At 37.1% G+C, this 25,208-nt stretch overlaps 3 protein-coding genes and 1 pseudogene across 3 annotated transcripts; all 4 read left to right on the plus strand.

Moving 5' to 3' along the window:
* Positions 1-7,719: 7,719 nt before the first annotated feature.
* Positions 7,720-15,116, plus strand: LOC100914342 (protocadherin beta-16-like). Its single transcript, XM_031953423.1, has one exon. The coding sequence runs from the start codon at positions 8,334-8,336 to the stop codon at positions 10,710-10,712; it is 2,379 nt and encodes a 792-aa protein (XP_031809283.1). The 5' UTR covers positions 7,720-8,333; the 3' UTR covers positions 10,713-15,116.
* On the plus strand, positions 13,483-15,089 carry LOC100921904 (annotated as a pseudogene).
* Positions 15,117-16,661: 1,545 nt separating the features above from the next.
* On the plus strand, positions 16,662-21,081 carry LOC100914608 (protocadherin beta-4). The gene has a single exon (XM_003756642.3). The coding sequence runs from the start codon at positions 17,689-17,691 to the stop codon at positions 20,071-20,073; it is 2,385 nt and encodes a 794-aa protein (XP_003756690.1). The 5' UTR covers positions 16,662-17,688; the 3' UTR covers positions 20,074-21,081.
* A 766-nt stretch (positions 21,082-21,847) lies between these two features.
* Positions 21,848-24,895, plus strand: LOC100922167 (protocadherin beta-16-like). Its single transcript, XM_003756665.3, has one exon. It carries the CDS (start codon positions 22,503-22,505, stop codon positions 24,879-24,881), a length of 2,379 nt encoding a protein of 792 aa, XP_003756713.3. The 5' UTR covers positions 21,848-22,502; the 3' UTR covers positions 24,882-24,895.
* The last annotated feature ends 313 nt before the right edge of the window (positions 24,896-25,208 follow it).

Consider the following 25,208-nt stretch of genomic DNA (forward strand, 5'->3'; position numbering starts at 1 on the left):
AAAAAAAAAAGAAATCCTACATATGCATCCAGAGAGACGACTGTGGAGACTGTAAATTAACACATGCTATGTTCACTTTTTTCCTTTTTTTTTTTTCTGTTTTTTTCTTCTTGTGTTCTTTCCCCTTTGTTCTGATTTTTCTCTTCCAACCTGATTCATAAATGTGTATTTTATTTTTTTTTTATTTAATAGCCTTTTATTTACAGGTTATATGTATGAGTAACTTTACAGCATTAACAATTGCCAAACCTCTTATTCCAATTTTTCACCTCTTGCCCCCCACCCATTCCCCCAGATGGCAGGATGACCAGTAGATGTTAAATATATTAAAATATAAATTAGATACACAATAAGTATACATGAGCAAACTGTTATTTTGCTGTACAAAAAGAATCAGACTCTGAAATATTGTACAATTAGCTTGTGAAGGAAATCCAAAATGCAGGTGGGCATAAATATAGGGATTGGGAATTCAATGTAATGGTTTTTAGTCATCACCCAGAGTTCTTTCTCTGGGCGTAGCTGGTTCAGTTCATTACTGCTCCATTGGAAATGATTTGGTTGATCTCCTTGCTGAGGATGGCCAGGTCCATCAGAACTGGTCATCATATAGTATTGTTGTTGAAGTATACAATGATCTCCTGGTCCTGCTCATTTCACTCAGCATCAGTTCGCGTAAGTCTCTCCAGGCCTTTCTGAAATCATCCTGTTGGTCAATAAATGTGTATTTTAAAAATGAATGTACATGTATAACCAGGAAAAAAATAAAACAATTTTAAAAAACATCCTAGCATAGAACATAATTAGAAAATTCATGTTGATATTTTTTTTCAAATCCCAGATTCTTCTGCTCTCATAAATTCCTAATATGCAATAAAAATATCCTGTGAAATAGAAGTTGAAAAGAAATTTGTAAGGATATATATGTGTATGTGTATACACACATATAATTTCTAGAGTAAACCGAATAATTACATATGGACTTCTCAGGTGCACATGAGAAGTATAAAAATGCAGCTCTCATGTAACTATCGATCAGGTGAATTAAATTCAAGAAGAATATTAATATTACAACATTTTGAACATAAAATTTATATTACCTAAAAGAGTTTTGACAAGTTATTGTTGAATCAGATTTAAAGTGTGTAATTTGTCAGTTACATAGTATGAGGATCAAGAAGGCATTTTAAATTACCTTCTATAAGTATATAATATACTACATTACAGAGAAAATAGAATTTGAAGGACACACTAAAAGAAAAGGTTTTGTAAGATTTAATGGGAATGAAATATTACCTGTAAGAACCCCAAAATTCAGAATTCCTAAGATTTAATGGGAATGAAATATTACCTGTAAGAACCCCAAAATTCAGAATTCCTTAAAGCAAAAACAAACAAACAAACAAACAAACAAACAAACAAATAAATGGGTGAATGGATAAATCAGGTTATTGGGGCGAAATGTGTTTGATTGTGCCAGTATCTGTTCTTGAAAATTGCTCTTTACCAATACACAATTGAATAGACAATTGATATTCCTTGTTGCACTGTTTCTGGTCTAAATCAACTTGAGAGCTGGAAAATTCATTAGCTGGGTACATGAGAAGAGCTTTATAGCCAATATAAGCAAGGCTTTTCGTTTATTAGTGGTGGACCTGCTGGGAGTGGGTGAGGTGGGCACAGTAAGGGAGATTTAGTTCTAAAGGAGAAACTGGATGGGGAATAACTTCATGGAACCTCCAATCCTACCTGAACTACAGGTGCTAGGAAGAAATAAACATCTTGCTATTTTCTTGGATGTGGAGTATCAGGAATAATGAAAGTATCAGGAATAATGAAAAAGTAAAATACATTTGCTGAAGATCACTGAAGATATGAATACTGAATGAACAGAATCCCAAACTGCATAGTCAGTACCAACTCTCATGACTTCAAATTCTCACCCTCAAGGATGGCAGAAAGTTCTGGAAACTAATGTTAAAGAACTGGATCAGAAAGAACAGCTGAAATGAGATTTTAACTTTCACAGTAATAAATGGTGGGTCTTCATTTAGATGTGAGAAGCTTTTCAACTGAGATATAGGTTGAGGATGACATTGAAAATGCCCCCATATTTACTCAGTCACAGTGTGAAATATGGGTCCCTGAAAATGCCTCCACTGGCTCTCTTCTTGTGATTGTCTTGGCTATAGAGTTAGACTTGGACTTCTGTAGATATGTATTGTATTCCAAGCTTACGATGAAGTTAATCAAAACATTTGAAGAAAAATCATATCTTTAAAGAAATCTGACTGAAAAAAATTACTTGACTTCAAAGCAATTCAGATATATGGCATATTTATTGAGACCATAGACCTATGACCTTTTTCAAGAAAACGTATCGTTTTGATTTTAAGTGAAAGGTCAGAGTGAAAAGACCATATCATCATTGACTGGCTCCACTTTTGAGAACTTGACTGAGACTATAGTCACTGATTCTTACATACATGATCTAGGACGTGATCAAGGGACAATGGGAAGACAATTTTGCTTTATCCAAGAATATCTTCCTTTTATTCTAAAATGAGAGTTGAGAAACTTCTATACTCTCATAACAGAGGCAGCAGAGTACAGACAACCTGACTGAATAAAACATTATTACTGTATCAATATGGGAGATGCCCAAGCTCAAAACTTAACATAATGTCAGTGCTCATCTCCAATGACAACTCACCAGTGTCTATACAGATACTCTATAAGCTTCACTTTACTGCATCTTCTATTAAAGATGTGTCCTCTTTTGTTTACTTCGGCTCAAAATAGAAAGTTTTCTTGTTTAAAATGAGTGAACTATTGAGACATCCAAATTTTTCATTTCTCTGTAAGGGTGACTGATGGCAGCTTGCTGGTTCTGTGCCAGATGTTGGTTTAGGTTGTAGTTCTGGATGAAGTACGCACTTCAGAATAGTACATCTCCCTGAAATGACTTGGTACTTGAGAATAGAAACAAATTACCAACGTGGTGGCTATGGATGGGAACTTGAGGGAGAATTCCTCACGCTACTCAAGTCCATGGATTTTCAGACTCATCACTGTGTGGGCCAATAACAAGAAATGAAACTCATTAGTGAGAGATGCCATCAAGTTTTTAGTTTTTAGTTCATGAACCTAGTATTTTTGAGGCTTTTTGTTCCCTCTTGGATATTTTACAAGCAAGGTGTTTTTGCTCATTGCCACCAATTGCATTTCGACTGTGCAATGGATAAAGGGAAATAATTTCTCCTATAAAAAGTCAACTTATAATAAACTACATAAAGATCCCCTCTATCTAATTAAAAAGAATATCTTAATGTCTTATTGAGGTAGAAATTGACTGTTACCTTCAGGAACTAAAATTGACAAAAATGTTAAAATGAGAGTTTATAGCCACATTTAGACATAAACAGAATATTCTGGTTGTCAATAATTAACTTTCCTGTAAACCAAGTTCTACATTATTTAACTTTTCTAATCAGCCAATAATTTGAAAGTAACATACAATTTATTTTCAGTAGTTTTATAGTCAAAGCTCAGACATAAACCACTTTTCATATTATTAAACTTATTTTGTGAAATTACTTTTTAGGATTTTAAACATTTTTGGTCATTGATACCAGTTTCATGGTGACTGTGCAATGGATAAGGAGAAATAGTCTTCTCCCCCCAAAAGTTAACTAAGAACATAGAATAACATAATTTTAACTAATTATAATTTTCCATAAAATATTAACACATCTTAAGAAAAGTAATCTCAAAGGACATGAACAGACAATTCTCAGATAAAGAAATTGAAACTATTTCTAGCCATATGAAAAGACACTCCAAGTCATTATTAATCAGAGAAATACAAATTAAGACAACTCTGAGATATCACTATACACCTGTCAGATTGGCTAGAATGACAGGGAAAGATAATGCAGAATGTTGGAAGGGATGTGGGAAAACAGGGACACTGATACACAATGTTGGTGGAATTGTGAATACATCCAGCCATTCTGGAGAGCGATTTGGAACTATGCTCAAAAAGTTATCAAACTGTGCACACCCTTTGACCCAGCAGTGTTACTACTGGGCTTATATCCCAAAGAGATCTTAAAGAAGGGAAAGGGACCTGTATGTGCACGAATATTTGTAGCAGCCTTCTTTGTAGGGGCTAGAAACTGGAAACTGTGTGGATGCCCATCAATTGGAGAATGGCTGAATAAATTGTGGTATATGAATATTATTGTTCTGTAAGAAATGACCAACAGGATGATTTCAGAAAGGCCTGGATAGACTTACACAAACTGATGCTAAGTGAAATGAGCAGGACCAGAAGATCATTATATACTTCAGCAACGATACTGTATGAGGATGTATTCTGATGGAAGTGGATTTCTTCAACAAGAGATCTAACTCAGTTTCAATTGATCAATGATGGACAGAAGCAGCTATACCCAAAGAAAGAACACTGGGAAATGAATGTAAACTGTTTGCATTTTTGTTTTGCTTCCCAGGTTATTTTTACCTTCTGAATCCAATTCTTGTGCAACAAGAGAACTGTTCGGTTCTGCACACATATATTGTATCTAGGATATACTGTGACATATTTAACATGTATAGGACTGCTTGACATATGGGGGAAAGAGTGGAGGGAGAGAGGGGAAAAGTCGGAACAGAAGTGAGTGCAAGGGATAATGTTGTAAAAAATTACCTAGGCATGGGTTCTGTCAATAAAAAGTTATAATTATGGAAAAAAAGAAAAGAAAAGAAAAGTAAGCAACAATGTTAGTATAACTTGTTAGAGCAAGAATTTTTAAAAAGTAACCCAAGTTAATATTTGGTTAAAAAAAAGTACAGTTTCAAATATTATTGTATTCTATGTTCCCTAAACTCAAAAACTGCCTTGAAATTGTTCAGTGCTCAATTGTGTTATGTTTTAATCTGCATCTAGTTTATTTCAATCATCTTTATGAGTAATTTTTAAAAGTTTATCAACTCAAATTGTAAAGGTCTTATTATGATTATGTAGGCATGGAAATTGACAATATTTAGTGGAACTTCAGGTCCAATACAGACAATTAACATAGCTTATCTTCTCAAGACCATTCCTGCTAACTTTCTCAAGTATTACTTTTAATCACTTCTACGAACTTAAAAAAGCATAAACATTTTTATCGACATTGTTTAATTTTCTACTTTATCTAGATAAGTTAAATGTAGAGCTGCAAGCAAATTACTTTTTTCCCTTAGACTTTATTATCCTTAGTGAAGTGAAATAAAGACGTGAACAAAAAATCAGGGGAAAATCTGAATGAACAATGAAAACTAGAGTTTAATTGGATTTAATTCCACTCAATAAAAAAGATAAAAATATATTAAAATGGCTGATTTTTTAGATTAAAAAAATTGGTTTGGAATATCATTTTATTTGGCTATGTATTTTATTATGTAGATCCTAAGGTTCCTGCTCTCTCTCCCCTCCTCCCTATATCAATAAGCCATATCAGTTTTTCACTTCTGTTGACCTTTGTCCAAGATATTGCTTTTAACTAAAGACACTGATGTCAGCCTTAAAATACACCAGAAATTAATTCTATGATTTTGGTGTTCATTTCTAAGAAATTATTCCAATATATTAAGAATCTGTGATTTTGTGAGTGTAGGAATTCCTCCAGTGATGCAGACTTTTAAAAATGGCTTTATTTTATATCCTTGGAGAGTTTTCTGAAGCTTGTAAGGTCAAATTATTTTATAGATAATACAGTGTCAAAGACGAAATTTTAATCCAGCTCTTTCATTGGGCAAATCTTTAATTCCCTCCACTGTGCTGTGTGTGTATCATTTCTTTAAATTTCTCTGAAAATGATATATTATTTTTAAAACTGAGCTCCCTGAAAAGGAACATCATGATTTTACTTCCATTTCAATAATTAAAAGGATTTAAATAAACATATAAGATAGCTTATATAAGGGGCCATTGTTATGAAATAGTCCAGATACACTATGGGAAAATAAAATAGAGAATGGACTAATATCCTAATAAATTAGGCTTGAGGGACCTGAAATTCACTGAGTTTTTTTTGTTTGTTGTTTGTTTGTTTGGTTGGTTTGTTGTTGTTGTTGTTGTTATTTTAGTTACAAATACTCCCTTGAAGCAATCTAAAATTATCATTATTATAGTATCCAATATCTTATTAGGCAGGCTTGGACTTATTTTCATAATTTGTAAACATAAGATTAAATAATATGACTTATAATATCATTATAATTTTAACATTCCAGTAGTTTGTGATTATTTCTTTCTTTGTTAGAAAAGATTTAGAATACATTTAAGGACAGAAAAATTAGTCTTCTACAAACTATCACATTATTGTTTTTCTATGTAGCAATATAGTAAGAATCTACTCAATGGAACTTTTTTTTTCCTTTTTTTTTTTTTTAATTTAATAGCCTTTTATTTACAGGATATATGCATTGGTAACTTTACAGCATTAACAATTGCGAAACCTCTTGTTCCAATTTTTCACCTCTTTACCCCCCCACCCCCTCCCCTAGATGGCAGGATGACCAGTAGATGTTAAATATATTAAAATATAAATTAGATACACAATAAGTATACATGACCAAAACGTTATTTTGCTGTACAAAAAGAATCAGACTCTGAAATATTGTACAATTAGCTTCTGAAGGAAATCCAAAATGCAGGTGTGCATAAATATAGGGATTGGGAATTCAATGTAATGGTTTTTAGTCATCTCCCAGAGTTCTTTTTCTGGGCATAGCTAGTTCAGTTCATTACTGCTCCATTAGAAATGATTTGGTTGATCTCGTTGCTGAGGATGGCCTGGTCCATCAGAACTGGTCATCATATAGTATTGTTGTTGAAGTATATAATGATCTCCTGGTCCTGCTCATTTCACTCAGCATCAGTTCGTGTAAGTCTCTCCAGGCCTTTCTGAAATCATCCTGTTGGTCATTTCTTACAGAACAGTAATATTCCATAATATTCATATACCACAATTTATTCAGCGATTCTCCAACTGATGGACATCCATTCAGTTTCCAGTTTTTAGCCACTACAAAAAGGGCTGCCACAAACATTCGTGCACATACAGGTCCCTTTCCCTTCTTTATAATCTCTTTGGGATATAATCCCAGTAGTAACACTGCTGGATCAAAGGGTATGCACAGTTTGATAACTTTTTGAGCATAGTTCCAAACTACTCTCCAAAATGGTTGGATTCGTTCACAACTCCACCAACAATGCATCAATGTCCCAGTTTTCCCGCATCCCCTCCAACAATCATCGTTATTTTTTCCTGTCATCTTAGCCAATCTGACAGGTGTGTAGTGGTATCTTAGAGTTGTCTTAATTTGCATTTCTCTGATTAATAATGACTTGGAGCATCTTTTCATATGACTAGAAATAGTTTCAATTTCTTCATCTGAGAATTGTCTGTTCATATCCTTTGACCTCAATGGAACTTTTTTAAAAACACCTTAAACAAGTATTGTTTATTTTTTTTTTAATTCTCATAGATTACGTCTTAAGAAATTGTTTGTTTGGAGGCAGCTAGATAGTGCAGTGGATAGAATCTCAGACATGTAATACTAGCTGGCTCTTTGATCCTGGGCAAGTCACTTAACTACAATTGCCTCACCCCCCCAAAAAAAAAAATGGAGAAAAAAAGAGAATTCTTTGTGTCTTTTAAAAATACATTTTATTTAATAATTTTATTTTACATCTCAATAAATTCTGGGATTAAGAAGGTTTTTGCTAATTTTTTTTTTTTGTCTTGGGTGTCATTGCAAAGCCCTAATGAGTCATAAAAAAAAAAAACCTCTGAGGTAAGACACTGAAGAAAAATTGGGACACCTCCCCATCATAACAAGTTGATTAATTTTCATCACTTTTTCATGACATTACTGATTATTCAAATAAGCTCTTCATTGTTTTGCGTTGTTCTAATAATTTTTGTTTCTGTTCTTGCGTTCGGGGAGAAAGCAGGACCTAGAAATCTAAGATTATAATTTTCATATTAAGTTAAAGAACTTTAATCTAGATTTTTTTTGATCATGAAACGGACTTCACGGAATGTAATTTGTCAATAAAGTCGCATGGTGGTGCTGTGGAACAAGAAGGCGATTAAAAGAATTGTAAATTCTGCAGACTCCATTACCAAAACAAAGAGAGATCCGGGAGAGAAGACTCTGCAGGTTTTAGCAAAAACTAAGATGTTTCCATAAGGGCTGTTCAGATTACAAATAAGGAGTAGAGTTCTTTTCAAGAAACGAGATTAACACTACCAGGAATTTCTCTTCTTGAAAGGATTATGCGTTGTGCACCCACCCAAACAATGGAAACTGCGCTAGGGAAAACTCAGCGGAACAGGCAAGTGATGTTCTTTATTGTAGCTTTTCTCTTGTCTGGGGCGGGTTCCGATCCGGGGAGGTTTTTTGTGGCAGAGGAAATGGAAAGCGGCTCCTTTGTGGCCAATGTAGTAAAGACCCTTGGGATGGGAGTGGAAGAATTGTCAGCCCGGGGAGCCCGAATCCTTTCGGAGGATAAAAAACAGCTTTTACAGCTCAATAGTGAGACCGGAGACCTCCTTATAAAAGAGAAACTGGACCGGGAAGAACTATGCGGCCTCACCGAGCCCTGTGTGGTACCTTTCCAGATCTTAATGGAAAAACCTTTGCAGTTCTTTCGGGCTGAGCTCCAGGTCGAAGATATAAATGACCATTCGCCCACATTCTTAGATATGAAGACATTTTTGAAAATATCAGAAAGTACTCCATTGGGGACAACGTTTCCCCTGACTATCGCTCAGGATATGGATGTCGGAAAAAATGGTCTCCAAAACTATACAATAAGCCCAAACGGCTACCTCTTTCTTCGCACTGTCACTTATAGTGATGGGAGGAAGTATCCAGAGCTGGTTTTGGAAAAAGCTCTGGATCGTGAGAAGCAGCCGGAACTCACATTAACCATCACGGCCATGGATGGTGGGTCCCCAGTGAAGTCTGGCACCGCCCAAGTGCAGATCACAGTTGTGGACATCAATGACAACACACCTGTGTTTGCTAAGCCTCAGTACGAAGTTCAGATCCCTGAGAACAGCCCAGTTGGTTCTCTGATTGTGACTGTCTCTGCTGAAGATTTAGACGCTGGTATCTATGGAGATATAACTTACACCTTATTCCAACCAACTGCAAAAGTCAGTCAAACGTTTGGAGTAGACCCTGTCTCAGGAGACATACGACTAAAAAGAGAAGTAGATTTCGAGGAAATTCAAACGTATGATCTACATATTGAAGCGATAGATGGCGGCGGTCTTTCTACAAAGTGCAATGTCTTGGTCCATGTGACAGATCTAAATGACAACCCTCCAGAATTGACAATGTCGTCATTTACCAGCAACATTCCAGAGAATTCCTCTGAGACTGTGGTTGCTGTTTTCAGCATCCGAGATCGTGACTCAAGGGACAACGGAAGGATGACTTGTTCCATCCAGGAAGATCTCCCTTTCGTCTTGAGAAAACAATTTGAAAATATCTACATCCTCATAACAGAAGAGACACTGGATAGAGAGAATAAGGCACAATATAATATCACCATTACTGTTAAGGATTTTGGGTCCCCAAGACTCAAAACTGAGCACAATATCACGGTGATCATCTCTGACATCAATGACAACCCACCAGTTTTTAATCAGACAAGCTATACACTCTACCTCCAAGAGAACAATAGCCCTGCTCTTTATATTGGTAGTGTCAGTGCCAGTGACAGGGACACAGGGGCTAATGCCAAAATCACCTATTCACTGCTGCCTCTAGAGGATCAAAACCTGCCCCTTTTTTCCTACATCTCCATCGACTCAGAAAACGGCTATCTTTATGCCCTGAGATCTCTGGATTATGAAGTCATACAAACTTTCCAGTTCACTGTAAGGGCAACTGATGGAGGCTCCCCAGCCCTGAACAGCAAGGCTCTCATTCGTGTTGTGGTCCAAGATGAGAATGACAACTCTCCCTTTGTGCTGTACCCACTGCAAAATGGTACAGCCCCCTGTAATGACCTGGTACCCAGAGGTGCAGAGCCAGGTTACCTGGTGACCAAGGTAGTGGCTGTGGATAGGGACTCAGGGCAGAATTCTTGGCTTTCCTATCAACTGTTTAAAGCTACAGACCCTAGTCTTTTCACTGTCTGGGCCCATAATGGAGAAGTGCATACAGCAAGACCTTTCAGTGACAGAGATGCCATCAAGCAAAAGCTCTTAGTACTGGTGAAGGACAATGGACAACCACCTCTATCCACAGCAGTCACACTGAATGTTATCCTGGTTGATGGCTTCTCTGAACCCTACATTCATCTCTCAGATGCACCCAAGGAACAGGCCCAGAGTGACTCTCTCACTATTTACTTAGTCATTTCTCTGGCCTCTGTTTCTTTTCTCTTCCTAGTTTCCATAATCCTGTTCATCTCAGTACACCTTTGGAAGAAAAAAAGAAATACCTTAAACAATGAATACTTTGGATCCCATGGGCCTTCATCGAGTCACTTGGTGGATGTTAATGGAACTGGGACCCTGTCCCAGAAATATCAATATGAGGTATGCCTGGACAGTGGCTTAGGGAGCAATGAATTCAAATTCCTAAAGCCCATTATACAAGTTCAAGGGTATGGAAAAGAGGAAAATCTGTCATTTTAGAATAGCTATGGCATAAATTAATGATTCTGTCCTATTAACATGATAATTTTAAATGACTTTTTCATCTTTTTTATTGCATTGTACTATAGCTAACTTTTTTGTGCCCCATTTTGTTTCATGTAATCAGTTTAGTAATGTATTAAACTTGTTTTCTAGACATCCATATATATACATACATAGTTATTTTACTTAGATTTAGAAGGGACTTTAGATTGTTATATAGTTTAACTCTTTTATCATATAAATAAAAAAAAAAAAAAACTGAGACCCAGTGAATTTAAGTGTCTTGTTAGGACAGATCTATTGCTTGTTGCTAATGGAAAGATGCAGTTTTTTTACAACAGTTTATGTTGTTGGTGTGTTAATACAGTGAAGCAGGACCATTTTCACATTTCCATTGCAAATGAAGGTTTGGCCACTAGTAGCAGATATTCTAAAACTGGAACTGTATAGTGTTGATTAGTGTGACTCCTGCTTAAAGATGACAAATTCATTGAGCATCCCACATTTTGGATAAAATATTTCATATACCCTGGCTCTTAATTCTCTTCATGTCTTTATATCAAATATGAAATAAGGGAACCTTTGAAAAATATGTTTTCTATGGTTACTGAATAATATTTCACTGAAGTTTTTAATAATGTGGATTAAGTAGTTACAGGAGATATAATTTTGATCTAATGATATTTTCAAGATTTTTTTGAAACTTCTTGTATTTTCTATTGTATTAATGTAAGTTAAGGCTTTCCACAAATGGTATCACTGGTCCTATGGAATGTGCTTACAAAATATGAAATGGTTAAAAAGTAATTTGTTTTTGGAAATTCTGGCTATAAATTAAATGTTCAAGAATCCAAAAAAATTGTTTAGAATTTTTCAGTGTATGAATGGTCACTAATTACTAGTCATTAACTGGACCTGAAATTATGATTTGTTTGATGTATCAAGATTACCTACTACTGCTCTGCTTTCATAACAGAGATAAATTCAGTCTCACAAGTTTTCACTTAGGTTGGCACCATACATTTGAGTCTTAATTGGAAGGGGAGATTTGGGAAGACATAAAAATGCACATTGTCAGAATAAAGGCACAGGCAAAAGGAAAAGAATGTAAAAATAAAGGGAGTGAGAAAGGATAGAATAAAGAGACCAAAAGTGATAAAGAAAGAAAAAAAGAAAAGAAGAAGAGAAAGTGCAGATCAAGAAAATGTACTACATATGCTAAGGATAGGCTTAGGTATCATAGGTCAACTTCAGGGTTTTTCTCTCCATTGTTTTATAGCGATTAGGCAACTCTGTGATAAGGATATCTAAAAGATTTTAAAGAAATCCTTTGAACTATGAAGAAAAAAAACCCTATAAATCTCATTTCAGAAATCCAATACACAAGGTTTTAAGACAACTAGAATTTCACTTCTATTATTGAAGTTCACATAGACTGAAATAATGTATAAAGAGCAGGATTTGGAGGAAAACGTCAAGTCTTTCCTCTGGAATTCATGGAACTGTGTTACTAAAGGCAAGTCACATAGCAAGTCAATTGTCCCAGATAATGGACCTATGATTTCTTATATCCAGGAGTTCTTTCCAGTGATGTAAATCTTAATACACACATGCAGCCATTCTGTGTGATTCTAGTGTATCTTCTTCCAAAATTTTGCAACAGGAGATGCAACATGCAGAAGCACTTTCTTGTCCCAATGGTATCAGAGCATTTTGGCTGTCTACCTATCATCTTTTCCTCTTGCCATGTATCCAGATTATTTTCTTTTCTTATCATGTGATTTCTTGATGATGTACTTCTGTTTTTCTTCAGAGTCTCTTGGTTCCAAGTTTCAGCTAGATCACAATCATTATCTGCTGCTTTTCCATTTATCTCTGTGTGATATATTCAAGTTTTGTTTTTTAGAGGCACTGCTATGCCTTTCTTATAACAGATAGCAATAAAATTTTCTGATTCTATAAATTACAAATGAACTTCACCCTGTGTTTTTCTTTTAGCCTTTTAAAGATTTCCCTATAGAACTGTAATTAAAGCTCTGGAGTCTCCCTCCACCTCAACTAGCGGAAGTTTAAATAAACATGAGCCAATCAACTTTTGACTTCATGGAGAAGGAAGATGAGAAAAAGTTATTAAATAAGGGACTCTAAAATGGAATTTTACCTTAATGATTTAAAAGTATACACATATCACCATACTCTGCAAAGTAGCAAAAATGACCTGAGATGTCAATGATTGGAGAATCACAGGAAGACAAGAATGCAATTAGTGAATTCATGAATTGGTCTTACCATTTTGTAAAACAATTTGCAACTCTGTGGGGAAAGAAATCACTAAAATGTTCATTCTCCTTGAACTAATGATGTTACTACTGGGAGTTTTCAGATCTTATTGAAAAATCCCTTATAGTTTCTCCAGTTTGGATTGAAAGTCCAAGATATTAATGATCATCCACCCATGTTTCTGGACACTGAGATGCTCCTGAAAATATTAGAAAGTACAACGCCCGGAATTTTATTCCTACAAGAAACTGCACAGGATTTAGACGCAGGGAGAAAGGACTACAAAATTATGCAGTTAACCTTAACTTCTATTTCCATATTAAAATCCGAAAAGATGGGAAGGGTGGGAAATACCAGGAGCTCATTTTAGATAAAGCACTGGATCGGGAGGAGAGTCCTGAGATAATCTTAATCCTCTTTACTTTGGATAAAGGATCTCCACCCAGGTCTGGCACTGCCCTATCGGGTTCTAGTTGTTCAGCCTTGATATGAGGTTCATATCCCTGAGAACAGCCCCATTTGCTGCCTAGTTGTTACAGTCTCTGCTAGAGATTTCGGCACAGGAATTAATGGAGAAATAACATATACAGTTTTCCATTCCTTGAAAAGTATACGCAGAACTTTTCAAATCAATCCCATCACTAGGGACCTAATTCTTGGGGTAAATCTGAATTATGAGACAATTCAAGATCACATAGTGAGAATTCAAGCCACTGATGGAAGGAGCCTTTCAGAGGAATATACTGTATTTGTCCAGGTGACCGATCTGAACGACAATCCCTGGAACTGACCATGTTGTTATTAACCAGTCCTGTTCCTCAGTGGCCACCTGAAAATTCACCTTACTGTTGTTGCTATTTTCAAGTTCTGATATCCAGATTCTGGGGATAATGGAAAGATGTTTTGTTTCATCCAGGATCATCTCCCTTTCAACTTGATACAACTTGATTCAACTTAATACAGAGAGCTCTGGATAGAATACAAGATAACCATTCCAGCACAGATTTAGGTTCCCCCAAGTTTGAAATGGAGTACAATATCATTGTAATGATCTCTGACATCAATGAGAATCCTCCAGTATTTAATCAGACAGCTTACATATTTTATCTCAGGGAGAACAATAGCCCCACGTTCACATTGGTAACATCAATGCCAGTAACAGAAACTTGGGGACTAATGCCAAAGTCACCTATTCACTGCAGCCTTCAGATCCTAGAGACTTACCTATCTTCTCCTACATCTCCATCGACTCTGACAATGGACTTCTTTGTGCTCTGAGATTACAAAACCCTGACAACTTTCCAGTTCATTGTGTGAGCAACCGATGAAGGCTCCCCTGCTCTGAGTAGCCAAGCACTTATTCAGGTTGTGGTACTTGATGAGAATAACAACTCTCCCTTCCTTCTGTATCCTTTTCAAAACAGCACAATCCCCTGAAATGACTTGGTACCCAGTGCTGCAGAACCAGGTTACCTGGTCACCAAGATATTTGCTATGGACAGAGATTCAGGGCAAAATCCCTGGCTTTCCTATCGGTTGCTCTTCACCTTCTTGGTTCATAATAGGGAAGTTTGAATAACAAGGCCTATCAGTGACAGATATTTCATCAAATAGAGGCTCTTGGTGCTGATGAAGGACAATGCCAAACAACCACCTCTGTCCTCAGTAGCCACACTGAACGTGGTTTTGGTGGATGGTTTCTCTGAATCGTATATGAAGCTTTCAAATGAGCCCAAAGATGAGCCACAGAATGATTACCTCACAATTTATTTAATCATTTCTTTAGCATCAGTCTCCTTTCTCTTTTTAATCTCTGTCATACTCTTCATCATTGTGTGCCTGTGAAGAAGAAAAAGGGAAGCTGTAGAGTATATGCAAACTTTGGCACTGGAGGCTCCTTTCTAGGACACTTAGTGAATGTCAGTGACACTGGGACCTTGTTGTAAAGCTACCAGTATGCGATGTGTCTGACCAGTGGTTTAGAAGGAGACAGTCAAGTTCTTAAAGTCAATTATCCCCAATCTCTCTGCTCAGATTACTCAGAAGCATCCTGAGAAAATCATAGCTTTCCCTATCAGTATTGGGCTCAGTTAGAAATTGAAAAAGAATGTTTTCAAGAATTGATATATTCATTGATTTTTCAATATTCTTCATTTCATGGAAGAATTAAATTTGCTTTCTTTTCTACACCTTTTATTCGATAGAATATCGATTTGATTAATTAGCTGGGTCTTTAACTATTTTGTGCCTGCCTCTCCCTCATCTGTCCCGCCTTGTTTTTATAATAACATTTTACACTTTATTAGAACTCAAAAGAATACTGAACAAGAAACTTGACAATTGTATTCTTCTGTCTTAGCTATCCACCAGTGAAGTGAAGTTTATCTTCACTTACAAATCAAGACATCACTCTTCTGAAGTCATTGGTCCTGTTTGAGAAAGGATAAACAAGAACATAAGGTTGTTGATTATGAAGAACTGAGCCCTTTTAGATCCTCTGCTCTTCTCTGTACCATTTACTGTATTCTATATGTTCCACAATAGCATGCTTTCTAACATTTAAAATTTTCAACACAATAAAAATGGTGTCACTAAAAGCAATAAGCTTGTTCCAAAAGCAGAATATGTCCATTTGATTCTCTTGTATAGTTGGTATTCTTGAGAATGATTGATGGTATTTTATCATTGTGATTCAATGTGTATCTATACTATACTTCCCTCCTTTTAGATATGATTATAACATATCTATTTCCCACAGTGTTATAATCACATGGATAAGGTTTTCTTATGGCTTGGGGATTTTTTTTTTTTTTTTTTTTTTTTTTTTTTTTTTTTTTTTTTTGAGATTTATCACTGGAAATATGTCAACAAGATGAAGTATTTTTATCCTTTTAAATGAATTTGGGTTGAATTAACTAAAATAACTAGCTTTGTCTGAATAAAATTTTCAACTTCATTGTCCATCATGGCATTGTGCAGATATTCTCTCTATCTGTGCTTTACTAATCCATATCAGTCATTCACTTTGGGAAAAATCACATTAAAAATGGTCAGTTCTCCACCTTATCTTAATTTTTTTCTATGTAGATAAATAATATGGTTTTTCTTACAGGCTAAGTGGATTGTTTTCAACCATGAACTGAGATATATTTAGAGAATCAATTAAAACACTATTAGAAACAATTAACAACTTTAGCAAGTTTTATAGGATATAAAATAAACCCACTCAACAAGAGATATAAAGAGAAATCCTGTTTAAAATAACTGAAGACAATATAAAATACCTGCCATGATATAGCCAGGAACTATGAATACAATTACAAAACACTTTTTACACAAGTATAATTTGAGCTAAACTGGAAAAATATCAACTGCTCATGGGTAGAGTGAAGTAATCTAACAATTGAGAGATGTTACAGGGGAAATTTGATGAAATAGGCTTATGGAAATGACAAGATATTATAAAGCTCAAGAATCTAATAAAGAACTGAAATGATTATCTGAATGAATAAAAGCTTGGTTTGACTAAAATGCATTATTATTTCAGTTACATCTTTGTTCTTAAAAAACAACCCATATGATCCTTCTAATACTATGATTTGATATTGGGTAGGTCTCTTCCCCTCTCTTTGGCTCAATTTTATCACTTGTAAAATAAAAAATTTTATAATAAGGATCCATGCAATCCTAACATTTTATAATAATTCACTTAATTTTATTTAGATATATTGGGCTGGAATTCAAGAACATATATATCTTTTAACAAATCAAGGTACAAGGCAAATACCTCCCATATTATTCATGGAACATAAATGAAAGCTAAGCAGATAGGAATGATTGACTGAGAATACAGCCTTGCTGCAGATCACATTATCCAGAAGTTTTCAGAAAAACTTTGCTTCCTGTAATGTCAGAAATGATGAAATGCAATGAAAAAGCTTTTTATTTTGAAGCAAAATTGTTAATTACCTATTTAATTTATGACTTGTTTATACTTGGTACCCCTTGCATTATGAACAGCCTCATTAACAGGGTAAATGACGTTTTCTCTAACCATAATTGATAAGTGTCTTAGGAAGACAACATGATTTCCTTGGTTTTCACAAGTACTATAACTAGAGTGGATTAATAGGCAACTAGGTGAGACATAGATAAGAGTATAGAACTTGTAGTGAGGGAGACCCGAATTTGAATACTACTTCAGAGCTTACTAGTGTGACTGGGCAAATCATTTAATTTTTTTGAAGCTCCAGTGTAGTAATAATATCTTCTTCGGAAGATTACAAGGATTAACTGAAAAAATGTAAAAAAAAAGTTTTGAAGATCCTAAAGCTCTATACAAATGCTAGCAATAACTGTTATTATTTTATCTGAAAGGATCTATATACTTTCTGACTGAAAATAATACAAAGAATAATTTGTCAATAAAGACGCGTGGTGGCGCTGTAGACTAAGAAGGAGAATAAAATACTGCAGATCCGGTGGATTGCCTAAACAGAGAAAAGAAAATACAAAAGCTACGCCGGGGAAGGAGATGTTTTCCCAGCCATAGCTGGAGCTGAAGAAATATTAGTAATTGCTATCTGGGAGAACAAATAAACTCATCAGAATCTCTTGAGCCAAGAAACAGAAATTGACTGTACCAGAGATTTCTCTACTGAAAGGACTGCACATTGTGTGCCCTACCACAACAATGGAGATCGCTCCACGGAAAGCTCGGCAGAATAGGCAAGTGGTATTTCTTATTTTTGCCTTATTCTTGTCTGTGGGGGTTTCGGAGCCGCAGTTGTACTCAGTGACAGAGGAAACTGAGAGTGGTTCCTTTGTGGGTAATGTAGCTAAAACCCTGGGGCTAGAGGTAGAGGAGTTGTCATCCCGAGAGGCCCGGGTGATCTCTGAGAATAAGAAGCAGTATTTGCAGCTTAAACGTGACACTGGGGATCTTCTTATAAAAGAGAAGCTTGACCGGGAGAAGCTGTGTGGCCCTACCGAGCCCTGTATGCTGCCTTTCCAGATCTTACTGGAAAACCCTTTTCAGTTTTTCCGGGCTGAGCTGAGGGTAGAAGACATAAATGACCATTCGCCCACTTTCCCGGAATCCGAGATGATTCTGAAAATATTAGAAAGTACTGTGCCTGGAACTGTGTTTCGACTAAAGGTGGCCCAGGATTTAGACGTCGGAATAAACGGTCTCCAGAACTATACCATCAGTCCCAATCCCCATTTCCTCGTCCGCACTCGCCCACGCAGCGATGGAAGAAAGGTCCCAGAGCTGATATTAGACAAAGTGCTGGATCGGGAGGAACTGCCTGAGCTCACTTTAACTCTCACAGCAGTAGATGGGGGGATTCCTTCAAGATCCGGTACAGCCCAAGTCCGGGTCATAGTTATGGACATCAATGACAATGCCCCTGTCTTCGCTCACGCCCGATATGAGGTTCAAATACCAGAGAATAGCCCCATTGACTCTCTAGTTGTGACTGTCTCTGCTCGAGATTTAGACTCTGGAATCAATGGAGATTTAGCCTATGCCTTATACCAAGCTTCTAATGAAGTCAGTCAAACATTTGGAGTAGATCCCATTTCAGGAGAGATTAGACTCAAAAAACAATTGGATTTCGAGGCAATTCAAAAATATGAGGTGGATATTGAAGCAATTGATGGCGGGGGCCTTTCGGGGAAAAGCATTGTTGTGATTCAAGTAATGGATCTTAATGACAATTCCCCAGAGTTGACTGTATCATCACTTACCAGTAACATTCCAGAAAATTCCCCAGAGACCGTGGTCGCTGTTTTCAGCATCCGAGATCGTGATTCCGGAGATAATGGAAGAATGATCTGTTCTGTCCCAGAAGATCTTCCTTTTTCCCTGAAACCAACTTTCAAAAATTTTTATACACTTGTCACAGAAGGAGCCCTGGACAGAGAAAAAAGGATCCAGTATAACATCACTATTACCATCACGGATTTAGGATACCCGAGGCTCAAAACCGAGCACAACATCACGGTATTCATCTCCGACGTCAATGACAATCCACCAGTATTTACTCAGACAGCCTACACACTCTACCTCAGAGAAAACAATAGCCCCGCCCTTCATATTGGCAGTGTCAGTGCAGATGACAGGGATGAAGGAGCCAATGCTAAACTCACCTACTCCCTGCTGCCTCCTGAGACTGAAGATTTGCCCCTCTTTTCCTACATCTCCGTGAATTCAGACAACGGACATCTTTATGCTCTGAAATCCCTGGATTATGAAACCACTAAAGCCTTCCAGTTCACTGTGAGAGCCACTGATAGCGGCTCTCCAGTCCTGAGTAGTCAAGCTCTGGTTCAGGTTGTGGTCCTGGATGAGAATGACAACTCTCCCTTTGTGCTGTATCCTCTGCAGAATAGCACGGCTCCCTGCAATGACCTTGTTCCCCGGGCAGCAGAGCCCGGTTACCTGGTGACTAAAGTGGTGGCGGTAGATAGGGACTCAGGACAAAATTCATGGCTTTCCTACCAGCTACTCAAAGCCACAGACCCAGGACTCTTCACTGTATGGGCTCATAATGGAGAAGTGCGCACATCAAGACCCATCAACGACAGAGACACCATGAAACAGAGGCTTCTAGTTCTGGTGAAAGACAACGGGAAGCCGGCTTTGTCCACAGAGGTCACGCTGAATGTACTCCTGGTGGACGGATTCTCTGAGCTACATGTACAACTCCCAGGCACAAAGGAACAAGTCCAGAATGACTCCCTCACTGTCTATTTGGTTATTTCTCTAGTTTCAGTCTCATTTCTCTTCTTGCTCTCTGTCTTCCTTTTTATAGCAGTGCGTCTATGGAAGAAGAGAAATGCTGCAAATGGAGTTTGCTTGGAGACCAATGACCCCTATTCAGGCCATTTAGCGGATTTCAGTGGCACAGGGACTCTTTCCCAGAGTTACCAGTATGAGGTGTGTCTGACCAGTGGCTCCGGGAATGGAGAATTCAAGTTCCTGAAGCCTATTATGCCCAACCTCCAAACTCAGAATTCTGGGAGAGACTTAGAAGAAATTCCATCATTTAGAAATAGCTGTGGCTTCAATTAGAGGTATGAAGTGATGAAAATGCACTTGTGATTTTGTTATATTTGCCATGGACATTGCCCCCAGTAGTCCTGTATTGCTTAGAATGTTAGAGAGTTCCTGTAATGGTACTCTTCAAAAATTTTTTTTTAATTTCTGCAGGTTCAATAGTCATTTATAGTCATTTGTATACTCATGCATTGCATTCATTTGCATTATCTTCGTTTTAAATTCAAAGGACAGAATTTTGTTTGACATTTGCTTCATTAAAGTGGCTCACATTTGAGCTCTAACCCACTCTCTGAGCCCACATGATCACTCTTAATGTTCTAATTTCTATGAACCTTTACATAGAAAGGTTTACAACCTTTACAGAAACAATGAAGATGGGTATAATGTGGATGGTAGATGCCCTTGAGTTATCGTGAACCTAGGCCAATCTTTGTTATCATCTGCACTTTACAATTTCATATTCTCTTCCCATAGTGTTTCAATACAAGTAAATGCAGTGCTTTGCTCTACAGTATTTTTTTTTCCCTACAAAAATCATAATTATTCTGAGTAAGGCTTAGAAGTTTCTTTTGGCATATGCCTTATTCAATTCCATATCTATTTCTGTGTGACATTTTAGAAATAAAATAATTATATGTTTTCCTGAAAATTAATATCATATGCCAACTGAAATAATTTTTATGCAGGATACATAAATGTATTTAAAGAACCTAGACAAATTTTTATCAAGTATAATTTTAAAGAGCATTTTTATGAGGATTTTTTTTACCCAACAAATTCTTGGCGCATTCTTGAGAAATTTTTAAAAATACACCTATTTTATATTTTTTAAAAATTTAATTTGTGTTTTTGGGTTTACATTATGATTACTTGCCAATACTACTTCCCTTTTCCCAAAGAATGATAATTTATAACAGAATAAAGCAGATGATCAAAACAAATCATCAAAAAGACCGAGTGTGCTAGGTTCTGCATCTTAACTCTCCATCTCTCTACTAAGAGGAGGAAACTTTTATCTTATACTCTATAGTTAAGATTGATGGTTGCATTTAACTTCATTCTAATGTTTTTAGTGTTGTTTTCATTTAAATTCTTGCAGTCCCTATTTATATTATTACCTTGATACTTTCTTTTTCATCACTTCATATTTGTTTTCAAATGTTTCTGATTTGCACCTAATCGTTGTTTCTTATAGCTTAATACAAACCAATTACATTCATATACCACAATTATTCAGCTGTTCTGTAGTTAATGAGCACTTCTGTAAAACAAACAAACAAACAAACAAACAATAGTTTTTGCTACTGCTAAATCTGTTTTGCTATGAATATTTTAGTATATATGAGACCTTTGTTTAATATAGATCCCAATTTCACATATAGAAGTAAACAGATATCGTTAATTATCTCTGGATCTCTGGGAAAATATTAATTGGATCGATTCAAAGAAATAAATGTAATTTTGTGAATCTTCATATTCTTCACTGCTCTCAAGATTGTTTTAATATTGCTGGACAATTTTCTTAAACTGGAATTTAATAGTAAATTAACCCCTCTAAATAATACAGTTCTGGAGTCAAATGTATTCTGAGACAGTGACCTAGAATTTAAATACTTTGTTTATATTGAACCTATGTGCACTTGCAAATGTGTCCTCCTTATTTTGAAAGTGTTTAAAATAATTTAATTATGTACTTTCTCCACCACTTCACTTCTTATCCTCTTTCTTCTCTCTTGCTCTCTTTGCCGTGGTTTCTCTATTCTTTTTCTGTTTCTTTGTCTCTGTCTCTCCCATTTTCTGACTATCCTTGTTTTTGTTTCTGTGTCTCTCTATCTCTGCTCTGGATAGAGAGAGTAAGACCCAATATATTCTTATGACTACTGTCTCTATATATCTCTGTCTCTCATTATTTCATTCTCTCCCTCTTTCTCCCCTGCCCTCCCTTTCTTCCTCCCTCTCAGGAGATCAGGAGACAAACAATATGGGTGACTATGTGTTTTATCATTTCACCACACCAGTCTGTAGAGCTCTTTCCAAATCCCCCATACCATAAGAGAATGGAGTTTCAAATCCTGGATAGCAAAGCATTCTATAGACATTGGGTCATAGTAGTTGCAACAATTAGATGTCTGACATGCTTTGCAAAACAGCAGACCATAAAAACCTAAGTTTTAACTTCTAGTAGCGACACTTGGTGGCGCTGCAGGCTAAGAAGGAGACATTGGTTCTGCAGACTAGTTTCTTAGAAATCGTGAAACCGGCTAGAAGACGGAGACAAAGGCAGAAGGAAGAACGTTATTACTGAGCTTGGAAACAGCCCTGGGCCCTGTGCTGCTCTCGGGCAGCTTAGAACCCGGCAAATAAACCTAAATCGCTAACTCCGGATCTTTTTTGATGTGGAGCTGGGGACTCAAGCTGAAAAGGAGGCAGCTAAAGGAACAATGACTCTCAAAAGGAAAGCAATTCTACGGCAAAGGCAAGTTCTATTTCTTGTTTTTTTGCTGTGGGTGTCAGAAGCCAGTTGCGAGCTGGGGAGGTTTTTGGTGGCGGAGGAAACTGAGAAAGGCTCTTTTGTGGCAAATGTAGCAACGGTCTTGGGGTTAGAGTTAGGAAATCTGTCAGCCAGAGGGGCCCGAATATCTTCTAGAGGAAATAAGCAGATTTTGCAGCTCAGGGGTGAGAATGGAGATTTGGTCCTAAAAGACAAACTGGACCGGGAGGAGCTGTGCGGCTCCGCTGAGCCCTGTCTGCTGCCTTTCCAGATTTTACTGGAAAACCCTTTCAAGATATTTCGGGCTGAGCTTCTGGTAGGAGACATTAATGACCATTCGCCCGTGTTCCTAGAACCAGAAATGCTCCTGAAAATCCCGGAAAATAGTATTCCTGGTACTGTTTTGCCTCTGAAAAATGCTGAAGATTTGGATGTAGGAAGTAACGCAGTGCAGAATTATACTATCAGCCCTAATTCCCATTTCCACGTTCAAACTCACAGTCGTAGTGAGGGCAGGAAGTTCCCAGAGCTGGTGTTGATCAAAACTCTGGATCGTGAGGAGCAGCCGGAATTCACATTAATCCTCACAGCCATAGATGGTGGGTCCCCGCCCAGGTCTGGAACGACTCGCGTTCGCATAGCAGTTTTGGACATTAATGATAATGCTCCCATATTTACTCAACCTCAATATGAGGTTCGGATCCCTGAAAACAATTCCATCGGTTCGTTGGTCGTCACCATCTCTGCTGAAGACTTGGACACTGGAAAAAACGCAGAAATACTGTATTCCCTTTTTCATAGTTCTGAGGAAATTATCAAAACTTTTGAAGTAAATCCCATCTCAGGAGATATTCGACTCAGAAAAAAACTAGATTTTGAGACAATTCAACGGTATGAAGTAGATATTGAAGGAACTGATGGTGGTGGCCTTTCCGGAAAATGCACTGTCATTGTTCATGTGATAGATCTGAACGACAATGCTCCAGAACTGACCATGTCATCACTTACCAATCCTATCCCAGAGAATGCACCTGAGACTGTGGTGGCTGTTTTCAGTATTTCCGATTTGGACTCAGGAGAAAACGGAAGGCTGGTTTGCTCCATTCAAGAAGACATCCCCTTTATTTTGCAACCTTCCATAGAAAATTTTTATGCCTTAGTAACAGAAGGAGCCCTGGACAGAGAGAATAAGGCCCAATATAATGTTATGATTACTGTCACGGATTTGGGGTTCCCGAGGCTCAAATCAGAATATAACATCACAGTGTTTATCTCTGACGTTAATGACAACCCACCAGTATTTACTCAAACAGAATATACTCTCTATCTCAAGGAGAACAACAGTCCTGCCTTCCATCTTGGCAGTGTCAGTGCCAATGACAGGGACTCAGGGACTAATGCCAAAGTCACCTATTCTTTGCAGCCTCCAGGGCTTGAGAATTTCTCCCTCTTTTCCTACATCTCCATTAATTCAGACAACGGACATCTCTATGCTCTGAGATCTCTGGATTATGAAATCATCCCAACTTTCCAGTTCTCTGTAAAGGCAACTGATGGAGGCTTGCCAGCCCTGAGCAGTCAGGTTCTAGTTCAGGTTGTGGTCTTAGATGAGAATGACAACTCTCCCTTAGTGCTATATCCACTGCAGAATGGCACAGTATCCTATAATGACCTGGTGCCAAGGGCAGCAGAACCAGGTTACTTAGTCACCAAAGTGGTGGCTGTGGATGAAGACTCAGGCCAAAATTCCTGGCTTTCCTACCAGCTTCTCAAAGCCACAGATCCAGGACTCTTCACTGTGTGGTCCCATAATGGAGAAGTACGAACAGTGAGGCCCATCAGTGACAGAGATGCCATCAAGCAGAAGCTTCTGGTTCTGGTGAAGGACAATGGGCAACCACCTCTGTCCACAGCAGTCACGCTGAATGTACTCCTGGTGGATGGATTCTCTGAGCCATATATAAAGCTCCCAGGATCTTCCAAGGAGCCAGCACAGACTGATTCTCTTACTCTCTACTTGGTCATTTCTTTAGCTTCTATCTCTTTTCTCTTCTTATTTTTTATCATTGTGTTCACTGTGCTGCACCTATGGAGGAGGAAAAGAGATTCTTCAGACAGCAGCCACTTTGAGTCCAATGGTCCCTTCCCAGGCCATTTGGTGGATGCCAGTGGCACTGGGACCTTGTCCCATAGCTACCAATATGAAGCATGTCTTAACAGTGGTTCTGGGACTAGTGAATTTAAGTTCTTGAAGCCAATTATTCCCAGTCTCCCTGCTCACAATGATGGAAAGGATTTGGAGGAAAGGAATAATTTAGACTTCAATTAAAGATGAAATACTTTCCCCCACTAATTCTATCAAGAGCATTTCTTTGTCTCTGAATGACTTTTTAAATACATTTAAGAATGTGTTTTAAGTGCTGATTTATCTAATTTGTCCCTTTGTTTTCCAAGTTTTAAATCTTCTTTTCTACCTTTGTATAATAAAAATTGAGGATGTCCTTCAGAACATATCCTTCCATTGCATTACTTGTAAAGGATTTTGCAGCTAACATCCCTTAAAATCAACTTTTCCATTTTAAAACCAAATTTATCCTCAAATAAAGTACATTTCAACTATCAGTAAGCATGTATATGCTGCCCAATTTCTAAGTCT

This window comes from Sarcophilus harrisii, chromosome 2, assembly GCF_902635505.1.
Source record: "Sarcophilus harrisii chromosome 2, mSarHar1.11, whole genome shotgun sequence".
NCBI lineage: Eukaryota > Metazoa > Chordata > Mammalia > Dasyuromorphia > Dasyuridae > Sarcophilus > Sarcophilus harrisii.

Excerpts from the sequence above, each read along its gene's own strand:
- LOC100922167 (XM_003756665.3), top strand. The coding sequence starts at position 22,503 with ATGACTCTCAAAAGGAAAGCAATTCTACGGCAAAGGCAAGTTCTATTT.
- LOC100914608 (XM_003756642.3), top strand. The coding sequence starts at position 17,689 with ATGGAGATCGCTCCACGGAAAGCTCGGCAGAATAGGCAAGTGGTATTT.
- LOC100914342 (XM_031953423.1), top strand. The coding sequence starts at position 8,334 with ATGCGTTGTGCACCCACCCAAACAATGGAAACTGCGCTAGGGAAAACT.